Source organism: Bactrocera dorsalis, chromosome 3 (genome assembly GCF_023373825.1).
Source record: "Bactrocera dorsalis isolate Fly_Bdor chromosome 3, ASM2337382v1, whole genome shotgun sequence".
Lineage (NCBI taxonomy): Eukaryota > Metazoa > Arthropoda > Insecta > Diptera > Tephritidae > Bactrocera > Bactrocera dorsalis.
Window position 1 is genome coordinate 71,572,940 of NC_064305.1, and position 12,856 is coordinate 71,585,795.

At 35.5% G+C, this 12,856-nt stretch overlaps 1 protein-coding gene across 8 annotated transcripts in view; it reads right to left on the reverse strand.

Annotated features, from left to right (window-relative positions):
* LOC105227312 (semaphorin-2A) overlaps positions 1–12,856 on the reverse strand; it is a 201,284-nt gene that overhangs the window by 19,941 nt on the left and 168,487 nt on the right. For all 8 annotated transcript variants that reach the window (XM_049450765.1, XM_049450764.1, XM_029550632.2 and 5 more), the window contains 4 exons: positions 12,123–12,191; positions 4,409–4,516; positions 2,663–2,800; positions 940–1,072 (listed from right to left, as the gene is read on the reverse strand). In XM_049450765.1, coding sequence (XP_049306722.1) covers positions 940–1,072; positions 2,663–2,800; positions 4,409–4,516; positions 12,123–12,191 — 448 coding nt within the window. The remainder of the gene's footprint in view (positions 1–939; positions 1,073–2,662; positions 2,801–4,408; positions 4,517–12,122; positions 12,192–12,856) is intronic.

Below are 12,856 nucleotides of genomic sequence, written 5' to 3' on the forward strand. Positions count from 1 at the left end.
TTTCATTACCGAAGACCGGTATTCTACGAATCTATTGAAGCTAAGCAATCTCAAAATATTAAATGGTTATATGAGTTTCAACACAACTGTAGCCATAATAATGAAAAAAACACTAATTAGCATGCACTGCTTCACTCGAAAAACTATTTTTCTTTGAGCGTAACTACAAAAGCGTGAATAATTTTGTTTTATGAATTTTCTTTGTATATTTTACATGCTCCTCCACTTCGCTTAATTCAATTATTTTCGAACAAATGAAAGCAACCTCATTAGATTTTCCTTGGAATTTTAATTTTCGCTGTAGAAATAAAATTTCATAAATTTCATTCTTTTCCTTCCGTGGAAATGAAAATTTCATTAAAAACTAATTTTCTTAGATAAATTTGCGGACATTTGGGTTTAGTTTGACTTGAATTTTTCAAAAGAAAATTGAATAAATTTTTAAATTGCAAAATATTTCACTGCTTTCGCTTGCTTTGGTTGGCCTTTTTCTGCTCATCACAATCTTCGAAATTCGTTATGCAAATTTAATATCTTTTGTTTTTAAGCCGACTTGAGGCAAAGTGTCGAATGTTGCGATAATGTCTGAAAAGTTTTGTGTGATGACGAAATTGAATTTTTCTTTGCTGCACTGTTCGTGTGGTATTAAGACGAAATTTATACTATTTCTGTTAGTTTTGTTTTTACTCGAAGTTTGCTAAAATTAAATATTTATTGTATGTGAGAGAAAGTTTTGCGACTAGTTTTGTTACTAATAATAAACATTAGTATTGGCAGAAAAGTCTTAAACATACTTTGTTGACTGACAAACATACAAAAATTAAAGAAATATTCTTCATATTTTGTCATAGCAGATTTTATGATTTTTACTCAAATTTTAATTTTATAAATATTTACAAAAATTTATAAATTAATATATTTATTTTTGTTTGTACTCACTGTCCAACCATTTGGAGTCATATTTAAGTGTACGCTTGAATTTATATTCCAATCGCTTTGCTGTCGTATTATATAAATCCGTTCGAAAGATCACAGTGTCTGCTTTTGTGAATTCTGCATTGGTGCCTGAGTACTGTAATATAAAGAGAGTATTGTACATACAATAGCAACCTATGAATGAATAATGAGGATAAAAGTAGCATGAAGCATTTAAGGCGAGTAAAAATCACAAGGTGATACGTATGTATCGTATATTACGGTGTCCGTTGTTTTCCAAGTTGAATGTGCTTATACAAAACGAGTTTTAAAGTTTCCGAATTTGACGTAAAAAGAAGGCTGTTTAAACCGTGCCAAAATTATAATTCTTTTCTCAATTTTATAACATTGGATTTTTTTGTATATGACAATAAGCCAATAAATCCACAGCTTCCAAATAGTGACCTTCTAATTCGAAAATTTCCACTCCATAATAAAGGTCTTCATAATTTTTTTTTTATTAAAAACATACTTTTGAAAGTTATATGGAGTCAAAATTATACATGTCCTGACCATTCGTACAAGTGATTTGTACATATGTGTTACTCATACGGCGTGGTGCACTCTATCAATACAGTACATTTGAAGCAAAATTTTAACTGCGTATAACTTCCAAAGAAACATTTTTACGAAAAAAATCTACAATATTTTTTTATAGAGCGAATTTTTTTATTAGTATATACCTTTTCCAAAGTACTAAATTTATTATATTTAGCTGAAAGATATAAAATTTCGGATTTCCCAATAGGAATGATATGATTTATAAGTGCCATTTCGGCCGTTTTTAATATTATATGTTATGATCTGTAATTTTGTTTTCAGTAATGCTTAGAATTTCATAGTGTGGTTTTTGGTCTGGTGGAATCATCGTTCCACACTTCTTTCGAAATGAGACCGAAATAGATCAATGATAATCAACTATCTATGATCGCAAGAATAAGTTGATCTTGACAACATCTCGTTCCAAAAAGAAACCGATTTATTGCGGGAAAAGTTTAGAGATTCGATTATTTTGAGAAATTATGATATTGAATGGCCTCCAGAAAGTTGTGAGTTAACATCCTTATTCTATATTTTGCGGGGTTATTTGAAGTGATTAGTCTTTAGCAATAAACAAGACTCTCTTCAAGCCTTAGAAGTCAATATTGAAGGTGCTATTCATGGCATGCGACGTGATGTGGTGGAAGAAGTATTTGGAAATTGTGTTCATCAAATTCGTTTCCGCAAAAAAAGTCGTGGAAGCCATTTGAATGAAGTTATATTGAGAATTTAATTGTATTGATTGTACTTTAGATTAAATAAAAAACATTTGAATTTCACTCAAGTCACTCTAATGGGAATAAGCTCTATATGGGAAAACTAAAGTGATTTAGACACGGTTCAAGTTGAACATAAAATGCTTGTTTACGTTGAATCACTTTTTCTGAGCAAAAACTGAAATTTCAAATGACCTTTGCAAAAAGAAAAAAAAAATACTTGTGAAATTGCGGACACCCTATTGCTAAATGTATGACAGTATAATAATAATAATAGCCAGTTTACTTCTAAATATTTCCCAAATATATTTTAAACTAAATATTTAACAGAACAACATAATTATTGACGTAATACTTGAAGTTACAAATGTAACTTTAACATTTTTATTAATTTATAAACTCACCAAAATGGCAAACAAATGTTTACTTACCAAACCAGGTAAATCACCAGGATTGCCCTCTTCGACATAAATGGCAGTTGAATTATCTAGTGGATCGTAGGGACATTTAGCAATGCCCTGGCCAACGCCAATCACATATTCCGAGCGCGGCAGATGGGTAAGGTTGGACTGAAATGATTATAAATAGTTTATTTGTGTCTCAAAAATATTAATTTCGTAAAATGTATATTTTCTATGAAATAAAAACTGGATTTTCAGGTAACGCACTTTATCCTGCGTAAGATGTAGTTATTTGAAGTCTGTACTCTTTTTTCGTCGATTTTTGGTGGTACTCTTTAGGTGTACTTCGATAACATTTGATTGGGAGACTTTTGGAATATAGTAAAAACTTTCAATGGCTGCCTACAAAAAGCATAAGAAATAGAGGTAATTTCATTGGAAACATTATAATGGCGGGGTTTGAGATTCTTGCCACATTTAAGATTCACTTCGAAGCTTAGAAGGCATGTGCGTTGTGTTGCCTAAAACTCCAATATAATTGACCATATGGCCCTTAAAAATCGACAAAATTCTTTGAGCCTGTCACCAACTTGTTGAGACGGCCAGCGTCAGTTTATGCTTTATTTCTAGGTTACCGAAGGTAAGACCATAGAGTTGTATCAACATCAGAAGTATAAAATGCATGCATGTTTTCACCTCACCTCACTCTCAATGCAATCAAGTTGTGTCCCTCAAAACTTTTAGTCTTATTGCATGAATGCCTTTATTGAGCTAAGCATTCATGGAATTTTGCAAAATTATTTTAAAAATGTTTAAACTCCTACAGGAACAAGAACTTTAGTAATACTCGTTAAAACAAAAAAAATAAAACATTAGCAGAGTCTCTTCTTACCATATTGAGTATACGATGAAAGCAATCATGATTTTAAATTCATAACTTAAAAATCAGCAAGTCTGGTTCAATAGCATCATCATGAATAATAAACACTAAACCATGTGACCAACTTTTTATAAGCAAACATATGAACATACATCTTAACTTTTGCAATAAGTACCACTCAAATACAAAAGATAAATTCGCATAAAAATATGTGTCAATTGAAGGAAAACATATGGTCGCCGTTGTCATTTATCACCCAGCGCCATAACCTAAAATGCAGGGACACATACGAGGACATAGCCATAAAGATTTGTGTGCAAAAGCGACAAATACAAAAAATTCAAACACAGTTTTTTTGCCGCTTATGTCAACAATATCCTTCTGAAGCTGGTGTGTATGTCTTAAAAACCGTTGAGGATTCACTTTGCTGCAACAAGAACAAACACAAAGAGTTGGGATAATAGTAAAAACTGCTTTTTTACGTGAGTCACTGCGATAACTGCAATCTGTTCGGAGTCAAACGAAGCAAGCAAGTTGATTTCGCCAGAAAGGAAAGTACGCGTTCTATTGACGCACAGATAAACGCTTTCAATGGACAGACGGACAATTGCATTTGGCGAAATGGAAAAAAGTGATTTTATCAGATGTGTCACATATGTGTTTGTATGTTTGTATGTGTGCATATTGGCAGCCACGAGAAAAATGCATGAAGCTTAGATTGTAAGCTCTCGCTCGCAGTCAGTGCGCCTCTCTCTCCCTTCTGTGAAACCACACTGTTGCAACTGTGAAACGTTTGATTTTTTTTTATTTTGTTATTTTTATGAGTTTGCATTTTTACAAATGTACATATGTTTTTTTTGGTCTACAACTTCGTGTTTTTTTCTATTGATACTTACGTAGATGACATAATCCTTGGGATTGTGTGCATTTGTGCCGCAAACGTAAAGCCTGTCGCCGTTCTCCATTGATTGTATGACACGAATGTGATTCTTGCAATCGAAAATCTGAAATAAAAGAAAAGAAGTGCAAAGAAAAAATCAGTGAAATGAATAACAACAACAAACTGTTCATACTACTCATGCAATATTTGTTATGTAATGCCAAGTGTTGAGTGAGGAGGAAAATGTCTGCATATTGCACTTTGCAATATTTTATTATTTTCACAATTTTTTCTTTCAGTCACTGTCATTTATCGCCACAAAATTGTTACACGCAGCAAAAAAGAAATGAATAAATAGGGGCAAAAACAGCAAATTGCACGATTGGAAGCGTAGTTGCACAGCTGTTGCCGATGTGTTGCTCGATTGCACATGTATATTGCAAGAAGTTATTACCAACTTTTATACCCAACGCATGTATGCGAGTATTTCGGAATCGGTCTTCATAAATAGTTCCATGTTTCTAGGTTTTCTCTCGCCGGTATAGTGTTTATTTCATAATCTCTTGGTATGGAAAGCTTGTTTCAAAGCATCAGTGGTAACTTCTTATACTGAACGTCAAAGTTCCAGCAAAAAATGAGTAAAAAAACCCTATATCCGTATGTGTTGTGTATGGAAAACGATGGATTAGGGATGTAAGTGTTGGTGTACCCCAAACTTAAAAATACTGATATAAATTACAAATTATACTGAAATCCAAAAGTTATCTATGGTCATTGAAAGCCTTTGGCCAGATATTTGTGCTTTGTCTTATCCATAAACGCTTAAAAGTGCTTCACCAGATCCTTATAGATCGAGACATCGTTTTGTGCTGCCTACAAATTTATAAAATGAGGTTATATTAATCCCAGCCCCTTCGCGGGCTACGCTGAAGGTGTGTCTACTGAGATATTTCAATGTTATTCTGGCAAAAACTGGGAGGAGAGAATGTAATAATGATCTCTTCGCATGTCTCCATATATGTCGGACAAAGAGCGACAATAGACTATATGGCCGTACCGCATAAGAATCAATTGGACAGCATCAAGTCAGAAAACCTATAAATTTATCGAGATTGCCTTTAGGTAAGTACTTTGGAAGACCCCTAACGGTTTTGTTTGGCCACAAACAGCATGCACATGTTCTGGTAGTTAACCAACTCTTGCGAGCTCAAGAAAGGTTCAAAGATCAAGCGCTACAACGCAAAGAACATAGGAAAACCGACATCTTTCCAATCGAATGAAATTGAGGAGAATTTCAGTTTATTCCTACACCTAATGTAACTAGACTCCTTACGTTTCATAGCAGCCTTCGATGCAAATAGTACTATTGTTGGTGTTATCCTTGTGCACCACGAATGAGGACCTGTTTTTGAGCATTCTTTATTCTTTCATGTCATTGCCACATATAAATGTGGAGTATTATCAGAGCAAGTTATATCATTTAAAAGCAATTAAGTATTAGCCTGAAAACTCCAGAACTAAAGTCAAAATGAAAAGCAGTTAGTGCTAAAATTTTTGATGTTTTGCCCATACAAACAATTAAATGAAACTTGGTAGGGTATATACAATTTATCATATTATATATGTTTTAGAATTTGTTTTTATAATTCTAACAAATTTGGTTAGCTTGTGTTCATTTCCGTTTCCAAACTCGCTCCTACCTTACTTCAATTCAACTTCAGTTTTTAGTTTCTTTTCGGTTTTTATTTTGTCATTTGCAAATTATGACAGGTTGCTCGTGTGCGTTCGACTCCGAAATATGTTGCTGTGTAATGTAAAGTATTTAATATAGATCTCTGCTCCAAGCAAATGGAAATTGAAATTATAAACTACAATGCAGCTGAGACTATCAGGGAACTTTTGAGACATATGAGGGGAAGCTTCCAAATTTCTTTTTTTTCATAATAGTTGAAATCGCAGCTTATATTATGTTATATATTTATATGCAAGTATTCATAAAGGAAGGATTTCGAGTTATATAATGTCATAGAAATATTACTGTCAAAGCAAATAAATGTGTTTGACATTTAGATGAAATTTACTTAGACAAACCACAATACTAATATGGAATTTTACTTGAACAGCAACTAAACGGAGTGAACATTTATTTTTGAGACTCGTGAAGAAGTCTGAAAAACTTATAGAATACTTTACGCTCATAAGCGATAGCCGTGAATAAATTGTGCGAATTTGTAGAGCGGGAAATTTGGAAGAGACCCGCCAGACAATTCTATATCTAAAAAGTTTGCTGTCTGATGACGTTTTTATGCCAAAAGGTTTAGTTGTCTATCCTTTTTTAAATTTGAAAAGATAGCCACTTGTTTTTTTTATTTTTAGTTCTTACGAATCGCGAAACATCAAAGTGGTGGAATCAGCTTTTGGTTTATGAATCTCAATTTACCACTTAGGTCATGTATTTAAAGCTGGTTAATACGGTTCAACTGACTGAACGGAAATGTGTTCTTGGATGGGGATGTCCGATAATCACCTAGGCCTTTTAGGAATTTCATTGAGAAATCACCGTAACTAAACTCCCCTCACTCTCTAAGCCTCCCTAATCTACTGAGAAAGTTCTCCACCGATAGTTTCGATTATTCTCCTATTCAAAGCTTTGCATTCGCATAGGAGATGTTTTATAGCATTTGCATCATCTACTTTGACATTAACCTTTCTATGTTGTACCCAGTCCTCTGGTATGTGTGCCAATCAAACAGTGCCCTGCAAGTATTCCCACTAAAGTTCCTATATTATTCTTTTGAAATTAATAGTCGATCTATGCGATCCATATTGCATTCATGCCACGTTTCCCTGCTTCGTGAGCAAGTTAAGAATAGACCCTACCGAAACCAGCTGTAAATATATAATGTTTGTCTATTAAATATTTACAAATAGCCAGGGCACATAACTTCCCATTTTTTCTTAGTGGTAGTCTAATTGCGAGGTGGTGCCTGCTATGGCTAGATCAACTGCTTCAAAGTTATCAGGAATATCCCTACGTCCTGAAATTCATTGTAGGTTTCTCGTGAGGAAGGATACCAAGTCCACTAAGAGATAAAGGCATTATTTCACTATCTTAGATAAATCCCTAAGAGATTTTAGTGATTTCAAAGCTTCTTGGCTGCTTGTATATATCAATTTATATCTTTTTTTGAAAACAAACAATTTTGCCAGAACAAGAAGGCTTTCTTCATTTGCTACGTTTGCTGAAAAGACACGGCCTAAAATACGATTGTCTAAAAGTCAAATGAAAAGTCTTCTACCATAGTGAAACACATTTTTTTGTGCAAAATTCATTTTTCTTCAAAGGTTACACATTTTATAGCGATCCTCCAACTTTTCGATACCATTTTTGTAATCCTTTTAATTTCACTTAAAACAAGCTTTATTTCGAGATATTAGAACAGGAAATAGTCGCTAGAATCCAGTTTTGCAAAATACATGGTTGCGGAAGCAATTCTAAGCCCAATTCATTGCATTGTGTTAGCGAAATGGTTCTGCCTTTTTTTCATTTGCGACATTTTCTGGTGATTTTTTTTCCTTCAAAGGTATAATATCGCTTTGTAATAGTCGCTTTTGACCGGGTTGATCGCGTGCAGTCCTATCGGATGACAGTCGCCTAGACTTCGGAGTGAAATGATCATTTCATCAATTGCTAAATAGCGATACAAACATCCGTGTTTATTAAGCTTGAAAATTCCGAATCACCAACTTGTCGTTGGGTTTGGTCAAAGGTGAACTTTGCACAGAGCTTTCTCATACCCAAATATTCATGAATAATACAATCTGAACGATCAGTTGATATCTCTAGAGTACCCACCATCTCTAACAGTTTCACTTTATAGCCATCTCAAATTATTTTGTGGATTTTTTGATGTCTCTTATCACAGACGACAATTCTGGCACAAATGGAGCTAAACTGGCTTGATTTGTTTTCATAGGATTGTGTTGCGATGATCCTTGCGTAGGGTTGTGAGAACTAGTGAAGCCAAACTTTGGTCATTTAAAGGTATTATAACTCTAAAGAAACCATATTTTATAAATTGTATTTAAAAAAACTTATGATTTTAAAAAATTTTAATTTTTTTTTGAATGAACTTCAACCGTATTTTCCAACTTCAAAAGTTTATGTGCTTCTTAAACAACAATATGTTGCAGGAACGCCCTCTAGTATTTTCTAAAATATGTTGCAACATTATTACTGCAAATTGGAAAACAAATAAATACCGTTTCCGAGCATTAATAAACAGAGAAACAATCGGCTTTGCAGCAAAGTAAAATACGAAATCAAATTTCTTTACAAAACAAGTTGCTCATTACAAAATTGCAAGCCGCAAATTATGTTGCAACATTGCAAAGTAGTAAATGTTGCAGGAATTGTGCTGAATATGCCATTACGGAAAAGAAGATGCGTTGGGGAAAATACAAAGCAAAATGTATATAAATAAATATCATAAAGGCGGGCAAAATATAAAACAGCAAATTTTCTGCAATATTTCGCACAATAATCCCCAGCAACGTATAGAGGCACGCACCGGCAACGGGTGAAGGGCGAAAGAAAGAAAACCCATTGAAGCAACTATGGAGAAATGTGAGGAAAATTGCAAGATGTTGCGCTGTCAATTGCGGCAGCGGCAGCCACGCATTATAGGGATTCCGCCAAGAGCAGATGGTTGCAAACAGTAGGGAACAGGGGGCAGAGGCAATGTGCACAAATTGCAAGCCACAAATAAGATGACGAGATTTTTTAAAAACAGCAACATATAAACGTACGACTACATATATGTTTGTGTGTGTGGGGCATACAACAGCAGCAGCAGCAGCGGCAACCGCAATGACGTTGCGTTAAATGCGAATGCGGGTGTGAAGAGGAATTGCTCTATTACGCAGACATTTGCCGCGCGCTGAAGATGATATAAAAATCAATCAAATTGCTGGTAGCCGCCCGCGATAGTTTTGTAGTTTTTTTTACTGTTTTTCAACGAAAGCTTGTGGGAAGCGCAGCAGGCAAAAAGTCACAGCAAATCGGTTGCGTGTGATGGGTTCGCATGTGTGTTGGTGCGTCGATCTCAAAGGATATGTGCACTAAATTGACTTGACTGCACCGACAAACACCCACACGTATGCATATGTATAGAAATAAGCACTCATGTGTGTTTAAGTAATAGGGTAAATGTGTATTTGCTCACTTCCCGTGCGCTTTCCCGGAAGCTTTCGTAAAGTAGCAAAAATTGAATTTGTCCGCAATGAAGCGATGCGCGCACGCATTTATTTGACGGGATTCCCTATTCAGATAGCGAAAAGTTGGGGTTTTAGTTTTTATTAGTTCGCAATAGCATCTGAATAAGCGGCCACATATAGGGTGTCTTTGCAAAGTATTCGAATGAATGGCAGTGCGGTTGGGTCTTTGATGTACTTTTGAGGAATTGTGAATTATTTCAGCTATATTGAAGGTATAATGATGGAAATTTGAATTATTTATGATTTAAAATTTTTCAGTGAAATATATATTTAAACTCAATAAATTCTCAGAAAAAAATTATGGAAAATTCGCTTTTTTCGTCCTTCTTTCTTTATATAATCCCTTAACAACGAAAAGTCCCTGTAAGTATTAAGCCTAATAAGACTGTTATTGCATTTTGAAGTTTGAGATTTCCATACTCTCGAAATGCAGATTATTGTCACGTCCACAAAATGGCTTTTCACATATGAAGTTCTATAAATAGTAGGCCGAACCTGTTGAGACATCGGCCACCGTGGAAAGTAGTTCTAACCGAAAGAACTGATGACTTCCCTATGTATGATCGGCGCGGAATTATTGTTTACTGTTTTAGAGCGTGGCCGACGGCCTTTTTCAAGCTTAATCCATAAATATCTAGTCTTTCCCCTTGATGACGCCGCTATTGAAGAAAAAATATACGATAATTTAGTCCATTCTCGTGTTGTTGTTGGAGCGGCAGAAGTCAGACGAGTTGATAGTCTTTATAAGTAGTATAACTGACTAATAACTGACTAATGTGCGAACGGAAGCTACTGGTGGTCAAAATGGACTCATAGAACGGGCGGCTATCAGAAAAGTAGAAAAAGTTCGCCGATTCGGTTCTTGCTTTTTCGAGGGGAATCGTTCAGTGAAATTGAAAACCACTTGAATGTTGCATGCGGTGACTCTTCTCCTTCGATGGTGATAGTAAAAAATTGGTGTAATGAATTTCAATATGATCGCACGTCGGTCTTTGCTGAGCTCCGCCCTTACTGATCTTCTACTGATTAAAATGTGCGAGAGTTAGCTGAGATAGTAGGCATCTCAAAAGATCGCGTGAGATCTTGCAGTTTCGTTCTGAATACTGTTGCGGGTTAAACTTCTACTTATCCAGAATCGACCCAGACATACCAAGTATATGCCTAGCATGCAACGAGTCCCCGCATGAATCCAGCTACCTCCTTGTAAACCCAGCTAACCCTATATATCTGACACTCCAGTTCGACCCAGTCGAAGTAGTACATTTTCTGCGCCTACCGTTTGATGACCTCGATGACAACTTATCTGAATTGTACCAATCTAACGGGTACTAGATAAGCGGTACAACAAAACTCTCAGCACTATGGTTGGCAGCCTTGCTCACTTCGGACAACAAGTACAGCAACAGTGTTTGGCGGTATATAAGCGCAAGCCGAAAGTTTCCAGGTCTTTTCGTGACCGTCGACGTCACACGGATTTATGGTATACTCCGGATACCAAGGAAAGGTCGAAGCAATGGACTTTTCCTGGGAAACGTGTTCCGAAGAAGGCGAAGACTGTTATGCCAGAAAAATAAGGCGAAGAATTTTTTAGAATTCACAATGTGCGATTAAAATCGGTTATTTATAAAAAAAAATTGAGAAAAAATCGTCCCATATGCGAATAAAAAGGCCCCTTCTCCATGTCAAGGCACCGGCTAACACCACTGCAGTCGACACTGCAAAATTAGTAGAATTAGACTAAGAACTTTTATCCTGTAAAACTTTTTCGTGCTAACAAATGTGCAAACATTTTTCCTTGGGTAGAAATTTGCATCGAGTGAGGAAGTTAACGCGTCCAATAACATTCACAGACCCCCAGAAAACGTTTTTCGGACGGACTTAAAAAGTTTGAGCTCGCTGGTTCTAATATATCGAACTACTTGAGCACCACGTAAGAAACATATTTCTGGCGGCAAAGTATTTAGCGGTTCGCCCCTCTAAAACCGATACTGTGTTTGCTCGACTAACCTGTATTTAGCAGACTTTCTTTTACTCTCTCCTACCAGTTTTAAAAGTCTGTCACATATAAGCTCTTACAATTTGATATAAATTGAAAAGCGGCGATAAATGGTACAAATGAAAAAGAAGAATGACTTGGCTTTAAGTAGATTGCAATTGCAATATGCGTTGCCGAGCATGTACGAAACTATGTACTTTCGCATATGAAAAATTACCAACGAACTGGTGGCGCACCACTGACAGTCAACCGCTTGGGAAATCCTAGAAAAGTGGATTTTGTGCTGTGCTTTGAGAGGCTTTGGGAAATTTTGAATTGAACTGCGGCGTAGTCTTATTCAAATCAGATAAAATAGCGGCTTAACCCCTTAACTTAGTGATACGCATACACACATATACATATATGTACATGTGTATGCATGTGAGTTTTATATTGTGCACGTGCGGATTTGGCTTACCTGGCTCTTGCCTTTGGAGACGCAGCTGACAACATCGTCGCGTGTGGGTTCCAAGTTAATAACATCGCGCTGTAAAGTATAAAGAAGAGAATAAGATGAAGTTGTATAAAATTGGAGCATGTTCATATAAAAAAGCAGCGGAAATAAAAACTATTGCATAAGCGTTTAAAACTGCTTTACATAAGCTTATACATACATAAATACATCTATGACCTACAATGCAGATAGAATTATTGTTAATGGAATATTGCATGGCAATTCAACTTATGTCTCGGATTTTATTGAAATTTCCTATATTTTTTACAAAACAATATATGTGTATGTGTGTGCTTCAGCTGCACCACTTCTCCCCCTAAGTCCCTGTCAACATATTAATCTTTTCGCAATACTTATGCAGGTCGTCTCTCTGCTCATTTCATTCACACTGACAGTTCAATTTGATTGTGACAGTTTCATTTGGCAATTCTACCTTGGCTTTATGTTCAATCGCTTAGTTTTGTATTCACACTATAGTATTTTACTGCATCTTTTATGCTGGCATCATAGAGTGTAAATGCATAAGTAGCACCGGTGCTGCTTTCTAAGCGACTGACATAGATGAATTGCCCGATATGTGGCGAGGACAGCCAATAATACTTTTTGTACCGTTATGTGTGGCTTCATGTGTGTGCTAAGCTGGGATTTGAGCTTTTAAATTTAATATCACTCCTATTAACCTTATTTCGAAATAGAAC